We start from the raw sequence: 18,307 nt of genomic DNA on the forward strand, positions 1-18,307 counted from the left end.
TATTTTCTACTGGTAAATGGTAAATGGTCTTGCTTTTAAATAGCACTCTTCCGCCTATTTGTACTTAAAGCACACACATTCACACACCAGTGCCACACAATGTGAGCAACTGGAGGTTCAGTTTCTTCGACACTTCGGCACGTGGCGCTTTGCGGGGATAGAACCGCCAACCTCTCTACCTACTGAGCCACAGTCACCCCTATTGTCTCCAACAAGCACTAAATCATCATCACAGTCATGTTCTGCCCCTCCATCTCAGTGTAAATCACCTCTATCAGCTGTATTTGATGCAAAACAACAAACAATATTGCGTTTAGATCTATAATTTGTATAATGGCTAATTAAGGAATACTTATTTTTACACTTACAAGGCCTAAATTAGACGCGTAACCCAAAAACTGGACTTTTACGTCTATTTTACCTATTTACCAAATTTTATTCCAATACAAATACTTTTTTTCCTCATCAACAGATACTAATACAGATACTGCATGCTTTGCACACCCCTAGTGTATAGACTGTTTGAGATTGTTCTGCACCCAACCAGTAGAGGTCAGTATTGCTAATGTGTGTCTGCAGCTCACACACTGGATGAAGAAACTATGATACATTTTCAGTCTTAATTATAACTGAATCCTGTTCTGCTGAGTTTTGATACACAAACAACACGACACGAAACTCACCAACACCCAACAATTACATCCTAAATGTCAGAAATACATACATACATATATAAATATAATCGTGAAATACAAATGCTGATTAGTTTTGACACCATTGCGTCCCTGACTCCACATCCCAAACTACCTTGTTCGGGGGGCGAGATTAGGAGTAATTATGAGAAGTTTTTCCACCGGATGTTCTGAGGACACTCTCACTACATGTTCATGTCTGCCATCCCACAGCTCTGCCACCTGATACCAGCCTCCGACAGATGGTTATCACTTGACACCTCAGCCTCTCGTCTGGTCTCTCTCATAACCTGAGACCAGCCCCAGTGGCCACTGGAGCACGGCGGCTGTCCCAGCGCTACTGCTGCTGGAGAAGCAACAGTTTGGTGCCTGGCCGATTCCTGTGGTTTGTTACAGAGTTCAAAGAAGCAACACGATACTCCACTCACTTTATCCTTTTTAAGAATAAAAAACTTTATTATTATTATTATTATTATTATTATGTAGCCTATCGTTAATTCCACAACAGCTGTTATTAGATGAAATCGAAGATAGACAGATGAACAATAAGCGGATGTTGGCAGGCGGATACAGATGTGCTATAAATACCGCACCAGTTCGCTGTTACATAATTTTAGACTCACACATACGCGCACGCTGCCTTATCACTGCATCGAGCTCTGGAGAATGTTTATGACTGAGGAATGGATTTGTAAGTCATCATTGCCAGTCGTCGTCGACAGGTGCTGTCTGTCGGACGGCAGCTGGAGCGGAGGAAGGCATCATCGCATCAGACGCAGGGACTTTAGTTCAGAGAGCTTAGAGAGCTGACGCACCGTGCGCGTCCGTCCCAGCGGTGGTCCCCGTGTCACACTCTGATGGTGAATAGCGGCGCTTCGACGTCACCGTTGTCACGATGACGCAGAGTGTTGCACACTCTGTGGAAAAACGGTGCAGGGATGCTCAAGTGGTCCGCGCACCAGCACGAGGGTTATTTGTTTTCTTGTCGCAAATCCAGGACAGGTTAAGGTCCATTTACAGCTGCTATATCAGCCTTTAATCATTCTGTTGTCCGTCCGTGTCCATTTTCGTCACGCTTTCAGTCATTAATGAACAAATTTGAACTTTGTTTCACGTCGCTTTGCATTTGTTTGGCGTGTTAACGTGCAGTATTTCCCCGCACTTTAAAATAAACGGGGTTCTTTTGGGCCTGTTCGTTCATCCATTTAAATTATGGCTCAGCTTGCCCCCCTCGTATTCATTACGTTGTGGGCTGCACCCACCGCACGAACCACAGACCACTCCCCTGGTGAACCGTCGTTTTCTGTGTGTTGTCCTCTCTGCACAGGCCTCGGTGCTCTGCGCGCAACAGCAACGCCGCGCCGCGGCCCTGATCAGGAAGTGAATCTGAAGAAAATAAGGGACCGTGGAGGTAGGATGACATAGAAGGGGAGAGGTGGGAGAGAACCAACCGGAGAAAGAAGCGACTACCAGAGGGAGGAATCGACTCGGTTTCTGGACCTGTATTGAGCTGCTCTCCTCTGGGATATACTGCACCGTCACACAAACACACAAGAAAAAAAAATGCTCATAAAGGAATTGTAAGTAGCTGTGTGTGCATATGTGAGTGTGTGGGAGAGACGAGAGGATGTGTGCGCGTTTATCCGTCTGGTTTCGCGGCGTTGACATTGTGGCCAGTCGCCCGAGAGGGGAATTAGGCTACAAGAGTGCGGCCAGGGCGATGTCGACATCCCGCACTTGACTCCATGTCAGTGATCTTTCTTTTTTTTTTTCATGCATGCGACACTCGTATCGCCCTGAAGTATTCTCCGAATAACGCTAGATAATATATGGATGCGGCTGCATTTAGCAGCCGGCGCATGACTGTGCCCTTCACATCTTGCATCGCAAGCCTCCAGGCGAAAATCGGGAGGCGTTTGCTGTGCTGAAACACTGTAATTCCCTCTGCTGTAAAATGACGGATGCTCGAGTGGAGCGGTGTTACTGAGGGAGAAATGGCTGGCGTAAGCCGTGTGCCGTGCCGTGCCGTGCCGTGCCAGCGTCCATCCCTGTAAGCCACCGTGGCCATGTTATTGATGCGCGGTGAAGGTGAAACGACCGATGGAGCATTCCAGCATTTGCCTCTAGAGGAATTGACACAGAGGTGGAGGGGATGCTCAATTGTCAGATGGAGTGGGCAGGTAGATGAAGTGGGCGCGAAGATTTGGCTAAAAAAAAAAAAAAAAAAAAAAAGAAAAGAAAAAAAGAAGGGGGGCAAATGGCGAGTTTTTGTCGCACCAGTCAGATGTTTCTGAGAATGTGACTGCTGGGGAGAGGAGATGGAAAGGCATCAAATGGGGGGTCGCGCGTGAAAAGATGAATCATTTTTAACACCTCGCGCTGACATGTTGTATTTGAAGGTTTCTGTGTGCTGTGAGGTAAACTGACCGAGGCCTAGCCAGTTTGTCAGCTGCTGGTTAGAATAAGGGCAAGGCCTGTGAATTGCAGATGAACTGGGTTGATATTGGCGTCCAAAGGGTGAATTCAGACATCCCTCACTTCAGATGGTCACAACGTTCATTTTCATACTTGTGCCCGGTGTCTGTGATTTAAATTCATTTGGTCTGAAGAAGCTGATGACCCTCCTCCAAAAAAAAAAAAAAGAAAAAGAAGGAATCTTCTTGGTTGTTTTCGCATCTTTGGTGCTAAAGGCTAGTGGTTTGGCACTATCTTTAAATGACACATTTCAAGTATATCTTGTCTTTTTCATAATTTTCCAAATCAAACATTTTTTTTTCCATTTTTACTCTGCGCCAAGGTCAGAGCTAAACTACTGTAAAATGTGGCACAAATTTCAGCAACTGAGCCTGGTTTATATGGCAATTAATTTATCAACAGCTGACTGTTATCCTGATTTTTCCACCACATGTATTTAATCATTAAATAGCCTTGGACAAAAAAAACCTCAGAGTGATGGCATGGCTAAAGATCTGAAGTGATTAGGGAGAGTCTGGGCCTCAGCAGTCTGCCTGGAAATTAATTAAATCGGTCACGATTAAATGCTGAATGCACTTACACACTGTCAACACATGGACTTGTACACGCACACACACACACGCACAAACCGAGATAACATCACGGAGGTCAGGAGGCAACGAATTGATCCTCGCCCTACTGTAGGGCAGACAGGGTTTTTTTTTTATCTTCTTTTTTGGACTCTGTACCGCTCACCTGAACCACTGACCTACATCACTCGCGGTCCACTTTTTCACCACTTCGTTGAGCTTTGGCAGGTGAACAACAAAACGGGAGCCTCTTTAGAGAGTAGAATGCGCCGAATGAACGGAACAGAGGCAGCGACAGAGGGAGGTGGGAGAGAATAGAAGAGGAGAGGACAGAAGGAGATGAGCAAGGCCAGAGAGAAGAGGGGTGTTTGTTTTCTGAGGCAACAAAGAGACACCTGATCTTCCTGCCAAGACCTTTAGACCAAGGAGACTCACAGATAGCCTGCATGTTCGTGTGTCTGCGTATGTGCGTGAGAAAGAAAGAGAGTGGATATTGTGGTGACTTCAGGCCTGGTTTACTTAAGAAAGTTAATTGTGGAAAAAAAAACTAAACTGTAGGTTCAAACCTGTTTTATCATTTGACATTACAGGCTGTCTGCATCTTCCTCCCAGCATCTGTTCCCCCATCCAGTGTCTGGCTGGGGCTCAGATGCAGATTACATTGAGTGGCGAGTGGGATTATGTGAATTTGGGCATATCTCACACACACAAGAAAAACAATCAAAAAGCATGCATAATGTACGTGTGGTTTACGTGCTGAGAGAGGCATATCGGGGTAAGAGAAAAGAGTTAAAAAGAGCTGTATGTACCCCGAGTTTATTTCATTTCATTCGGCCTGATGTCACCCAGTCACAACTGTTTACAGAAACAAATTTGTTCTCGTCTCTTTCTCAGCCAAGAGTAAAATCGCCGGACAGGGATGTTATCATTTTCTTCATTTGATGCTGTGGAACGTATGGGTTGTTCAGCCGTATTTCCCAATGCACTTTTGCAAACACACTGGTGATGTAGAACGACGTTCGAGACAAACAAAATATGGCAACAGGCAAAACAACAGAACAGATGAACCGTCGAACGATGTTTGTATGTGAATGAGCTAATAAGCTTTCTTTATGCGAGAGAATCTGCCATGCCTGGCCTACACAAACACTCATTTTAATTAAACTATTGTGATTAGCATAATGACGAATAATAACATTTAAATTGGAGCAAATTTAAAAATGTGCATCTCAAACATGTCCGTTATTGGACCATGATCCTTGTTAACTCATAGCTCATCCGTCGCATCTTCGTCACCCGGTTATTTGAATGAGTGTTGAGCGATCAGATCACAAGTAACCGTCTGAAAATACGTGTCTGCACCCATACGCAAATAAACACAGACATCACTTGAGGGAGCTGGTGTCTCCAGTGGATCACTACCTACCTACCTCTGTATCGAAAACATTGAGAGATATGTTTGTTGTGTGTGCACTGTGACATGACTGGCAAGTACGCAGCAACAAGCGGTCCAGACTACCTCCAACGGTGGTGCGAGAGATCTATGGAAGAGTATTAGTGCCAAATATGAGAGAAAAAAATTAGAGGAGATAGTTTTTTTTCATCATGCACTTTTTAAAAAAAAAGTTGAAATGTCTAGAACAAAGTAGACATACAAACCGGCGGTACCATTTAACTCATGGGGAATGTGAGGCCTTTGGAAGGCAAGGTGGACGAACTGTGTGCAGGGTCAACTCCTCGAAGTGCACGATGAAAAAAATCTTCCTCTTCTTTTTTTTTTTTTTTTTTTGTCGTGGACAGCTCTAATACTCCTCCACAGAGATCAGAGTTGTGTTTAGTTAGGTCAAAGCCTCAGCCTAGTGGTTAAAGATGTCTCTTCATGTTGTGCGTTGAGTCTCTCCAGTCACTGTGCTCATCAAGTCAAATAAACTAGTCATACTGGTCACTAGTAGAGAAACCAGAACATTTTAACAATCATCACAGGACTGGTCACAGTTTAAGACAGCAGAGTGTTTAGATTAAGTCGTCCAAACCCTCCTCTTTTGTCTACCATACTTGGTTTAGATGTATATTATACATGCTTGCTTGTTGTTTCAATGTACAATTCACAATATCAATTTCAAAATTTAACCTCAGACACAACAAGTTAAGGAGTGAGGAGTTTTTTTTTGTTTTCTTTTGCTGGACTCTTTGAGTAACTTATCCTACTCTTCTTTCTCTTCCAGTCGAGTGATTCTTCCCATCTCCGTGGAAGAGGTAAGTTTTATCTCAGCGTTTTTCACTACGTGCGAGTGTGTCGACAAAAAAAATGGCTCGGGGCTCAACTTTTGTTGTCAGATTTTCTTGGCTCACTTTATTCTAAAAAAAAAAAAAAAAAAAAAAAAAGTGAAGCACAAAGCTGCTCATTTTTGCACGGCCTTTGGACTTTTCTGTCAGGTAGAATATTACGTATTTATTCTACAAAAAGAAAAAAAGGCAGCTTACTCTTCTATTTAGACCTGCCTATAAAATAATACATTATAAAGCTCATATTTATAGATTATTATATGAATGCAATTGGTGGAGACATTTATGCAATGAGAGAATAAACCACTAGTGTTTCAGATATAAGTGTGTAGCAGAACATGAAAAAGCCAAACGTATAAATGAACATATTCATTCAAACTGAAAACCACATTGGATGAAACAATATGTTCCAGTGGCCTGTCCTTAATCATATGTCCTCATAATGAGGCAGGTTTCCTCTGAAGCAGCAGGTCTGGAAACTGCCTTCCTATCAGTTATGTTATGATTAGACACAGAAAAGGTACTAAAAGGGAATCGCTTGACTCAAATGCGATCAACAGAACCTGAAGGTAGTTGAGTGGCATACTTTTAGCCTTTCGGGACTCGAATCACATCCCACACTCTGTCTCCCCGCACACTGACAGCAGCAGCAACAGTCTTCCCTTATTTGCGGCTAACTAATAGATATGGGGGTTTGCAACGATAAAAACACTTCAATTCAATCTGTTAACTCATTTAGATTGAGTTAGATGGCCTCACAGCGGATCAATCTCTTTGAACAAAGGTCATGTTTTCTGGAAGAATTGTGTTCGCTGAGTGTTCCCGCTGTCCGAGGCTCGCTGTGAAGCTCCCTGAAAAATTGAACTGAAGTCGGACTTCTAAGTGAAAGCTTTGTCAGTGATTTATTAGAATGGAAGGAGACAGCGCTGGCGTAACTGGACATAAATGAGGCAACAGCAGATTGATACTTTTTTTTAAAGCAGGATGCTTTGCCGTTATCCCATTTATTTAGATGAAAGTTACACTATACGTTACTAATCTGAAGGAAAACTCTCTGTGTCTTTGCTGCTCACTAAGTCTCCAGTGACTGATCGTCATAGAAACCATGTAAATGTCTAGAATATGTAGAGGTCATTTCAGCCAGTATGACACAGTACATCTGGATCTTTCTGTCTCAGTGCTGTTGCTGTGGTCGAATAACCTTTATAGTCCCACTAAAGGTCATAGTTAAAAGGACCAGTTGGCGAATGAACTTCTCTGTTCATGGATGCTTTTATAGTTGCCTTCTGCACGTCAGGATAACAGGGGGAGCAGAGACAGCGAATGCCGAATTGACAGTCTGTTGCTTCAACACAAGCAGTCCCACCGGATGGTTAAACTTGGTCAATTCCTGATTCTTGTTAATTTCCTGGTTGTGACAATAAAATCTGGAATTACTGCCAAAGCTCTGGCTTACACAAGGCCTAATCCTGGTTAGCTAAGTTTCAGAGAATAAATCCACTTAAAAAAAATGTGATAAACTGTTAAAACAAACGGCGTCAAATCAAACTAGGCAACATTTAGGACAAAGCAGAAGAGATCCACCATTGACTTAAGCTCTTGCATTCCTTTCTAATATTTATTTTTTTGTTATAATGTAGTTAAAGCACCTTTAAGGAATCAGTGATTTATACCAACATTTACAGTATGACAGTGAAGTGATATTAAATACCCATCAAATAACATCATATTCTCTTTATCTCCTACATGTAGTGCACCACAAGACCATAAGAGACACTACCGCTTTGTCTGTAAACCTGTGATCAATAAATCCCATAGTCTGATTTTATTTACAGAGACAAACAATGGATTATAAAGAGTAATCTTTCCCCAGAAAAAAATAGTATTTTTTAGAGTATTCTTTTTTTTTTTTTTTTAATTATTCAGACTAAATCGACTTGTTCCATCTTTGTGATGTCGCAAGTGTGTCTGCGCTCTTGTTCAGCTTTGCGTAGAGGTTATATGGTGGATTAAAGGTGATTAAGAAATGAAAGCAGCCATTGTCCTGTGGTTCAAACCATCACATGCACACTCAGGATCAGGAAGATGGGGGATAAGATGGAGAGAGGGATGTGAGAAGGAGAAAATGAAGAGAAAACCCAATGGATGGAACAGAACAGTCAGGAACAAACAACTGAATGTAGAAGATTTGTGGGAAAGCGGGGCCCAATTTTTTAGCTTTTATCTCAATTTCTACACTAGTTCAACTTGTTCTTTGTCTTTGTCTTTCAGTACCAGGTGGGCCAGCTGTACTCTGTGGCTGAGGCCAGTAAGAATGAAACGGGTGGAGGAGAAGGAGTGGAGGTGCTAAAAAATGAACCCTATGAGAAAGATGGAGAGAAGGGACAGTACACACACAAAATCTACCATTTGCAGAGGTAAGCAGATGCATGGCATGATCCCCCCCTCAAGGTCACATCTCGTGCATCCTATAGATGTCTATAGATCGCTTCTATTTTTATCTAATATCAAATCACTTTAAAAAACAGTCTAATTAACTAAAAATTTAAAAAAAATAAATAAATAAAAAGACTGATACCAACCTCATCTGTGCACAGCAGCATATAAACTACCATCAGCAGACAATTTAGTTTAGCTTTGCATAAAAACTGACTCACTCTGTTGGAAGTCTAAATAAAAGTAAGCCAAACTTGCACCTAGGTTAACATTAGCATGGTAGCATATTCACAGTGACAATGCTAACATGGTGACAATAAGCAGGAATAATATTTGCCATGTTCACCGTCCTATTTTGGCATGTCAGCTATTTCACACTTCAGATCTTAAGCTTTGCACCTTCTGCTCCAGCTTCATATTCATATTTCACAGTTTCTATTTAGGTCCAAACGAGAGAGAACAAATAGAGTTTTGGTGTGGTAAGGCACCAGCATCCTCGGAACTAGCCGTTCTGTCAGAATCTATCCTGATAATTTCACGTTATCTTAAAGGCACACGCCGCCCATGTGTGAAATTTGGTCACTCGCCACATTCCCCAAAGTTGGATAAGTGAGAAAAAGCGTTGTAAAATCGTTGTTAAACCTGAAAACACCCAATTTCCATCAACACACCACTGTGTCTTTGCACCTGGCAGCGGTGCTTTGCCGGAATATAGTCCCGAGTGTATATCTGTCCGAGGCAATCCCTTCATGTTAATTGCATTGACGTTTTTACTCAGTGTGAGTGTGCAGGTCACAAGAAGTAATTAGATGAAAACTTTTGAGTTTATTTGTCACTTCTGCGAATGACTGGCTAATTGGCAACTCTACTATACTCTACTCTGCTATGCTAAGCTAAAGCTAACAGCTTCCAACTCTAGGGAATACGGTGAGTGACTAAATTTCAAATAGGGGTGGCGTATCCCGTTAATATTCATTTTCTTAACCTAACTAGACACTGTACCTATAGTCTATTATGACTTCTTGAATATTCAGTACAACCAGCATGTTGTGTTCACACGTCTCTCCTCTGCCCTACAGTAAAGTGCCGTCATTCGTCAGAATGTTGGCTCCATCTTCTGCCCTCAACATCCACGAGAAAGCCTGGAACGCGTACCCATACTGTCGCACAGGTAGGAAACATACGCACACAAGGACACTTAACGCTAACACAAAAGCTCTACGCAAAGGTAATGGGACACTGTTAGGTTCAAAGAGTAAATACAGACTCGGTGTCACAAACCAACCAACCAATATATCTGAACACCATGTTTATGATACCTGTTCAAGCTAAAAGCCGAGCCGTACCTGACTGTACCTGAGGGTTTTAATGGAGCGACTAAACAAAACAATTATGCTAAACATCATTGTCTTAATATTATACTAAGACAACTGTGGATACAAGATTACTTCAGATCAAAGACGCTGATCCCTGGGGGCCTCTCTCTCTCTCTCTCTCTCTCTCTCTCTCCAAGTGTTTCTGGGTCCTTGTCACCTTGAAGGAGTAGTTGAATAATTTATTACATGCCCAGCTACACGAGCCATGCAATCATTTGAGCCTTTCAGACTTAGATCACACACACGCTGCCAGCTTTCGGCCATACAAAAGTACAGGACAGTCTGGGACACAATGTGAACGTATTCACATAGTATTTACTGAGAAATGCTGTTTAACAACTCCTCTTCTACATTGTCCAGTACAGTTACATTTCTCAAAGGTTCCTCAATTCATTGTATGTGTCTCTCTCTCTGTTTGCTCCTGCACTTTCTTCCGTCTGGCTCTGCAGTAATCACTGTAAGTATTTCTGTTTTTTATTACCGCGTTGACGCAAAGAACACGCAAACCTTTCGATGCCAGTAGAGGGAGAAAATTAACCGGAAAGTTGAGAAAGAAATTCGATCTATTTCAGTGACACAGCAGCAGGGACAGTCAGACACCATTACTCTCTGTTTGCGTGGTCTGTGTGCGTTTGTGTGTGTGTGTGGGTGTGTTTGTTGTGCTGACCTGTATCAATTATACTTACAGGGTTTTTCACTTATGTTTTCACTCAAGCCTACCTCTCTTTTTTTTCCTCCCCCGCAGAACGAGTATATGAAAGATAACTTCCTGATCAAGATTGAGACATGGCACAAACCTGACATGGGACACCTTGAAAATGTAATTAGAGAAGACGATAATGAGCTGTGGAGTCTGTATGAGCACATGGAACAATTTTTTTCTTTATTTATTCTTTCCCTGTGACACATTGAAACTCTACAGACATATTTGACCTTAGTCCATTTATGCTGTTGTTAAACAGTGCGCTTAATGACATGATGCTCCATTAATTCTTGTATGAAATATGAAGACAATCTACATGTAGTAGGTTCTCTTAATCACTGCAACATTATTCTTATAACAGTAAGTGTGAATAAGTGTGAAAAACTGAATTTCTCATTTCTATATTTTCACTTTACCTTGAGCTTCTCTTATTTTTGGATGCTGGTTGTGTGTGGAGACTTGTGGCTGTATCTTGCTGAGCTCTGTGGTTTCCTCGCAGGTACATGGTTTGGATGCAGAAACCTGGAAGAAGGTGGATGTCGTCTATATCGATATTGCAGACAGAAGCCAAGTGGAGCCTAAGGTGACAGTGTTATGTTGAAATTCACATTGGGATGACCCCAGCAGCTCTCTCGCACACACTTAACCCCGTTTCTTTTGCGTCAATTCAGGACTACAAGCCAGAGGAGGATCCTTGCAGGTTCAAGTCGGCGAAGACGGGACGAGGACCTCTAGGGCCGGACTGGAAGGTGCAGTGGTTTTGTAGTTGAGTTTTGAAGCCACATTAAAGCACGTAATTATCAAAGACCTGCAGCCACTTCGCTGTTAATTACTCATGAGAAAAATAAAAACATCCCCGCACAGATACTTGTTGCTTGGCAACTATGAGCTGTAGCTGGTGTTTGCTGGGCAGCACGGGATGAACATTTTGTCATAAAGTAGCAGGGCCAGAGCTACTTTTGAGGACACAGTGATCATCATGACCTCTGCCAAGCTGCCTGTGATGTACTGGTTTTAAAAGTCAGTTAAAAACCATGCACTCACTTGGTAACTGATCTAGTATTTTAAGCTCTGTATTTTACCTGCACAGTGATATACTCTAATATAATCATATGCAGATAATGTAGTATTTTTGTATCACCTAATTGTGAGTATGGACAAAACTTTCAGATACAGCTAAAGCTATCAAGCTCTTTTTTTGTCATTGCCACATAGTTAACATTTATTTGGGCTCAAGGTCTTAACATTTCTAAAAGTGTATCTTATTGCTCTTAATGCACCTGATTAAAAATTCAAACAAGTGAAAAGTACTGAGCCCGGCTGTGTCCCCGTATGTGAACTTGTGTATTTGCAGAAGGAGCTTCCTAATAAGAAAGACTGCCCACACATGTGTGCCTACAAACTGGTCACCGTCAAATTTAAGTGGTGGGGCCTGCAAAACAAAGTGGAGAACTTCATTCAAAAGGTTTGTCGACTGAATGCTTCACATTGTGATCATTATGAGATTAAAGATGCCACCTGTCAAGGGCAGCTATTGTGGTGAAACTGATCTTTATTCTACCTTTCTGAAGCGTAAACTCTTGCACCGTTGTACTGTCTATCTTGTGCATGCATTTAGTGCATCCTGACATCTTGAGGTAATAATGTAAAAGCACTGCAAGCTTTCATCAGACACATCTGTGCTTCACCAGCCACTACGGGATAAACAGGATGAAGTAAAAATAAACATTTAGCTTCTTTAAAATTGAGCATGACGTATTCTTTATTCTCCTTTTTTTGTTGTGTGACAGCAAGAGAAGCGTTTGTTCACCAATTTCCACCGTCAACTGTTCTGCTGGATCGACAAGTGGATCGAATTAAACATGGACGATATTCGTCGCATGGAAGAGGAGACACGTAGGGAGCTAGACGAGGTAAGTGAGGTCTGATCAGACTCATGGCTGAATATGAATCATATAAAGTATCTAAGGTGGTACAGCGGGTTGTCCAGTAACTGCAGGGTTGGCGGTTCAATCCGTGGCCAATCACAGGCCAGCTGAGTGTCCCTGGGCAACTGAACCCTGTCATGGAGGCTTCAGCAATTGACCCTTTGCAAAAGCCCCGCCCCCCCTTAGTTACTGTTGCTAGTCCGTCAAGTTACTTGACACCGGAGTCTCAACACAGTAACATGATGGGGAGAAGTTTACCAGTGCGTCTCAGTGATTCTTATTGGAGAAATACCTGTGTGATATCCTCCTTTAGCCCGTTCTAGCCTCATCTTGGAGCAGATTTTGTTTATTTGTCAAGATTTAGCTGAGAGTGGGACCTTCCACACTGTTTGATCCACTTAAGGCACCACTCCTGTTGTGTTTTTTGACTTCGGGAAAAACACGACTCCCCCAGCCAAACTCCTGGTTTCCCGGTGTCCAACTTAAATAACACCATAGGCACAACGCTTCACCATTTTGCTCGTCGGAGCTCGGCAGCTTGACGGACCTTGTTTACACAGTAGCGGTTGCTAGGATGTATGATTGGACAACGACCGTTTGGGGCATGATGTGTGAGTTTGTGTTTTGAATGGGTGAATGAGAAAGACTAGGTAGAAAAGCGCTACTTACTGTGTGTGCGGACAATTTACACACCAGACAGGAGATACACTCAGTCTGGATAACAATGTTTTGGCAGCTGCACTATTTTTTTGTCTGAACCGTTTTGTGTGTGCGCGTTTGTTAGATGAGAGTGAAGGACCCAGTGAAAGGGATGGTGGCTCTAGAGGACTGAGGTTGTGTCGGAGCGTGAATGCTGCTGCTCATCAGGTGAGAAGAATTTCAAGTGTTTTGTGCCGTAACCCTGGTATCCATGTCTGTGCTCTTTTTTTTTCAACTTGTATGACGTCTTATTTCCTTTGTTTAGACACCAAAATATATATATATATATATTTTTTTTTTGTGTGTGTGTGTGGCAGAAAATCCTCAGATTTCAGAAACTGAAACCAGAGAGTGGTTTGGACTTTATAAATTAATTTAGCTGTCACAGTGTTTTTGCTAATCTAATTACAGTTTGGGAAGTAAATTAGAATTGCTGATAATATCACCCTTTTAGCTAATCACAGATATATTAAAACATTCTACAAATTGTAATGTTTTTTGAGGAAGTCATTACATATAGTGTCTTGGTGACAGTTCTCCAATAACCACATTCGCATTTAAAGCGCCATTTAAGCTCCATTTTGGATTCTACCAACTCTTTAGAAATATACTTCTTAGCCTCTGAATCATTGGTCCCAGCTGAAGTGCACCTATCACCTATCTCTGTCTCCTTCTCTTTCTTATCTTTCAGACCAGAGTACCCAGACACCAGCGGATTCACATCCTCCTTTTGTCTAAACTGACACAACACCTGACCGGCCGGTCCAAAGCCCACCTCCCGCAGTACAATCTGGTTTTCAGGGACCTGGACCCAGTAAACTCTCAGTCTTCAGTTGATCTCCTCCACCCTGTCCTTCCCTCCTTGAGTCCCATCTTTAGTTATTTCAGCCATCTAGTGTCCCCCCATCTTCTTAACTGCTCTGAGGCCTCCAGTAGCAACATTTTAGATCTCGTCAGTACCTCCTCTCTTCCTCTCTCTATAAAACGCTCTAAACTACAGAGAATAGTGTCACTTGTCTCTGGAATTTAGGATTTATTTCTATTTAAGATATCCCAATGGTGTATATATACAGTAAACAGAAGATGAATAATTGTATTGAAGTATATATATAAATATATATATAAACAGGGTTTTTAAAATGATTCTGTAAGTTTGTCTGTGGATGTTTTATTTTTTCCAGACCAAGCTGTATCTGCTCAGTGTTGCGTTGTTTTCTTTTTTTTTTCTTTCTTTTTCTTTTTTTTTTTTGATTTGTCATAGTTTTCTCCATTTGTGTCAAGCTTTATGCGGTGTTTCCTTTTGTCGTTCGAATCAATTTGCAAGTCTACAAACTACGCAGCTGCGAGGTCGGGATTGTTGCTCAGAGTGTTACGTTGTCTTTGCTACGCCCCTAACCTACGACGTGGGATTTGTTTTCTCCCAGTATTTTCCCCCCTAATATGTGTTGAGGCGTTCAATGGCTTTTCTGCTGCTTTGTGAGTTTGCGTGCGCGGTGCTTCTGTTCGTGTGTTTCCGTGGCATTGTTAGGTCATCAAGGACTCCAGCCATATTTTTGATTTTTTCTTTTTTCACGGGCTCTTCGGTTTCATCGGGGCTGTTAAGGCTGCTTGAAGGTGCAGCAACTGAAAGCAAATACACAGTGATGTATATACACAAGTGCAGTGAGCGAGAGAGAAAGAGAGAGAGAGAGCTAGCCTTCAAGGACACATGTGAAATGTATCACTCAGCAATGGAAAATCTACAGCGGAACAGCCATAAATGGGAGTAGGACTGTCTCTTTATTTGTCTGACAGTGACACGCTCTGTCATTCTGCATCAATCTCTTCCCATTGTGTCATCTCCAGTGGATAAATGGTCTTATCCAGCAATAGCAATAACTACCATGACACATTGGTCTCTCCTTTCACGTTGCGAAACTCTCTTCGGCCCGTTCCCGCCGTGAGAACAGCTGCAGTAAAGCAGAGAGCCCCGAGCAGAGGGCGAAGAGCGGCTAAGTCGTCGATCGCTCGTTTTATTAAACGCCGCTTTATTTATCGTGTCCGTCTTTGGATGAGGTGTTTTTTCTTTCTCCTGCTGGAATCTGAAGCCTGTTATCTGTATTGGTGTGGTGTTTTTCGGTATATGCATGAGCGAGTGGTATTCAGTAGTGTGCGTCTTTGCAGAGAGCTGCTGCTAGCTGGGTAAAGAAGCGAGGAACAAATGAAGCAAGAGGAGCGACAACAGCGGGCACTATCCCTCTCTTCTTGTTGACGTCTGTATGGCCTCCTTTGTCTTCCTCTTTTTTTGTTTTCGCATCTTCTTATTTCACGTCCTCCGCACAGTTTAAAGAGCAAGCAACAGATCATGTCGAAAGCCACTACAGTAATGACGACACATTGGATTAAAGCAAAACTGCCATCAGAGCGAGATTATACGTAGATTAAAGCTTGTTAAAGCAGACATTTTGCACTATTGAGCTACTTAAATCTTCCACAAACGAAAATCAAACTTATTTACTTTTATTTTTGAGAAAATGTATGTAAGACTTTTATATTAGTACAAAAGTATATGAACACTTCTTAAGCTTTTTATTGGCAATTACTTGCTAAAAAAAAACAATAAAAGCATCTTATTGTTATGTTTCCAGCAGCAACAGCAACGACATTATTTCTTCTGGGGCCCCTTGAATTATGGCAAGTCACACTTTTGTCATCAAACTAACGAAAATATGAAAGATTAGTTAGTTAGTTTTGTCTAATTACAGTGACAGTTGGGTGAAACTACACAGTTTGACAGGTAAAAGGAATCACAAATAATACAAATTGGCTAGAAGACATAAAGTTTATTTTTGGCAACTTCTATCTATAGTTTCATAACCAGACCAAGTTCACACCACTCCCGTCATTGCAAACCATTTTCTGTTGCCTCCTCTTTTAAGAAAACAATGGCCCCTGGATGTCCAGTCCCTCCACCTCTGTGTCCATCTCACTCTACCAACTGAATCATGGAGATTTGTGGATGTACTGTATGTAGTATTGACTTTGTAAATAGTAAATAAATTAATGTAGATGAACACACATATATAGATCAGACTGTCCTGCCAAACCCAAGGCACACCTCCCCACACTTGATCCTCTCGTCCCGTCGCTAAATGTTGAGCATGACACCGATCACCGTGACCAAGTGGCTCTCGCAGATGTATTGCTGTGAGATAATGTAGGGTTATAGTCACTGAAATGTAATGCCGATAAGACACTTTGAGGAATAAGCTGTAGTCATTTTTAATAAAAAAAAAAAGAAGGTACTTTTAGGATGCTGCAGCGAAGCCGTGAGGAGCTGCTTGCTGTAAAACCCTGTTCACTATTTACCATCCTTCTGTCTTTATTCCTTCACTGCGGGGACCACGTCTCATTGGCAGGACAGTGTATAAATATATATTTTTGTTCTGAATGTTGTTGTACCTCTATTGTCAGTCTCTGAACTACACTCGCTTCTCTCACTGAAAAGGAACACGTAACGGCAGCTCGGCTCGGTTCACTGACCCACACAATTAGCCGGTGGAGTCGGCCCTAAGCGGAGCCTGTCAGATTTTGCCCTCCCGTGGTTAGAGATGGCGATCGAAGGGTTGATTAATCTACATTTCGGGGTGCTGAATAGCAAAGACAATAAAAATGTGTTGTTTTTTTTTGACGCTAGGTCAATCTTAAGAGCCTGTAACTTGTGAGAGAACACGGTTTAACAGAGACAATCTCATAGATACCTGTTGTTAGATTCCTCAATTTATAATCAGAGTATGAAACCAAATGATTCCATAATCCCAAACTGTTTTTAAATCTCTCTCTTTCTCTCTCTCTGTCTTACTTTCTCTCTCTCTCACTCTTGTTAACTTGTCTCCTGTTTTTCTTTCTTTTATTGTGAATTTGTGCCTTTTTGTCATCTTCTCTTCTAATAACACTACTGTAAATTGGAGACGTGAAGAAACGAATAAAAATAAGCAAAGCAACAGTGAATAAGTTTTATGTCAGTGTTATTTTTTTCTAACAAAAACAAAGCAACATTGTGCTCAGGCATCTGTGTTCTAGGTCATAGGTCCTCAACATGGCGCCCCTAGAGGGTCCGCAAAGGTACTGCAGAGGGGTCGCAGAATCTTTGGTTGATTAGATATTTTAATTTTTGTTCATTTTCCTCCACCAATTTATATTTCTTTAAATACACATTAACTTGAATCCAACATACTTTAGTAAAGGGATAAATGGAGGCAGACGACGTTATCTTTCAGTCAGCACTTCACTCATTCAGTGATATAGGAGCTGTCTGAACAGTGCACTGTTTCACACAGACCTGTCAATCCAAGCCTCCTGTACACAGTAGGGCCCGCCCCTATCACTGCTCAGCCAATCACGAGGCCGCATATTACACGCCGACTGTCAGATCCCAGCCCAATCAGTCCCCAGGTAAAATCCCAGAGGCATGCTGCAATATTAGCAGAAGACAAGCTAACAATGCAGCTCGCTCCCATCAGCCGACTAGTGAGGCCAACATGGATCCCTGGAGGTCTAAGAGTTGATGTGCAGTCCACTGCACTTTAAGATCAAATGCTATTAGAATATTCTGCCCTACAGTTGTATCATGTTCACTCCACAGCAAACAGTTAAATTAATGGTTTAACATTAATTAATAGACATAAAAATATGACACGAATGCGAACGATCACGTGGAAGAAAAATTCATTGAACAAATAATTTGATTAATATAGTACAACATATGTTAAATGAACAACATGTGCAGTGTCTTTAGTGCCTCTTGCGGACAGCTACACACAGGAAAACACCAGCACTGTAGACAGGGTAGAATTAATCAGGCTTTGGATGGCAAAGATTACTTTAAATCCTGATTATGAGGCAAAAGAGGGGCCAGCGTCGAGTGCTGCTACACATTTTGTGAGATGTTGATGAGACTCTATACAGCGTGTCGCTGACTGAGAGGAAATTATTTGAACTACAGACCTTGTCGGAGCTTCTGAGTAAAAACTGACAGGAAACCAAGGAAGGTTTCAGTTCAGTACGTACTGGGTGATGTTGGAAGCCTTCCCAGCTTTTAATAAAAATTGTGTGAATGGTGGAGTAACTCTCATCACTAATAATGCAACTTAGGGTGAAGTGA

The 18,307-nt window shown here is 41.9% G+C and overlaps 1 protein-coding gene across 2 annotated transcripts; it reads left to right on the forward strand.

Moving 5' to 3' along the window:
* Nucleotides 1-1,291: 1,291 nt before the first annotated feature.
* pitpnab (phosphatidylinositol transfer protein, alpha b) lies at nucleotides 1,292-17,154 on the forward strand. 2 transcript variants are annotated; one of them, XM_047606896.1, is made up of 13 exons: nucleotides 1,292-1,552; nucleotides 2,020-2,272; nucleotides 5,962-5,992; nucleotides 8,294-8,439; nucleotides 9,538-9,629; nucleotides 10,284-10,291; nucleotides 10,580-10,654; nucleotides 11,037-11,120; nucleotides 11,209-11,286; nucleotides 11,892-12,002; nucleotides 12,328-12,450; nucleotides 13,250-13,332; nucleotides 13,856-17,154. In XM_047606896.1, the coding sequence occupies exons 2-12, from the start codon at nucleotides 2,256-2,258 to the stop codon at nucleotides 13,295-13,297; spliced, it is 813 nt and encodes a 270-aa protein (XP_047462852.1). In that variant the 5' UTR covers nucleotides 1,292-1,552; nucleotides 2,020-2,255; the 3' UTR covers nucleotides 13,298-13,332; nucleotides 13,856-17,154. The 2 variants fall into 2 exon arrangements, with proteins under 2 accessions (XP_047462852.1, XP_047462851.1); XM_047606895.1 differs by lacking the exon at nucleotides 1,292-1,552 and having other exon boundaries at nucleotides 1,740-2,272.
* Nucleotides 17,155-18,307: the final 1,153 nt, after the last annotated feature.

This window comes from Mugil cephalus, chromosome 15, assembly GCF_022458985.1.
Source record: "Mugil cephalus isolate CIBA_MC_2020 chromosome 15, CIBA_Mcephalus_1.1, whole genome shotgun sequence".
NCBI lineage: Eukaryota > Metazoa > Chordata > Actinopteri > Mugiliformes > Mugilidae > Mugil > Mugil cephalus.

Excerpts from the sequence above, each read along its gene's own strand:
- pitpnab (XM_047606896.1), top strand. Across the intron at positions 11,121-11,208 it reads GAAGCCAAGTGGAGCCTAAG|GACTACAAGCCAGAGGAGGA; the intron begins GTGACAGTGTTA and ends GCGTCAATTCAG. Across the intron at positions 12,003-12,327 it reads TGGAGAACTTCATTCAAAAG|CAAGAGAAGCGTTTGTTCAC; the intron begins GTTTGTCGACTG and ends GTTGTGTGACAG.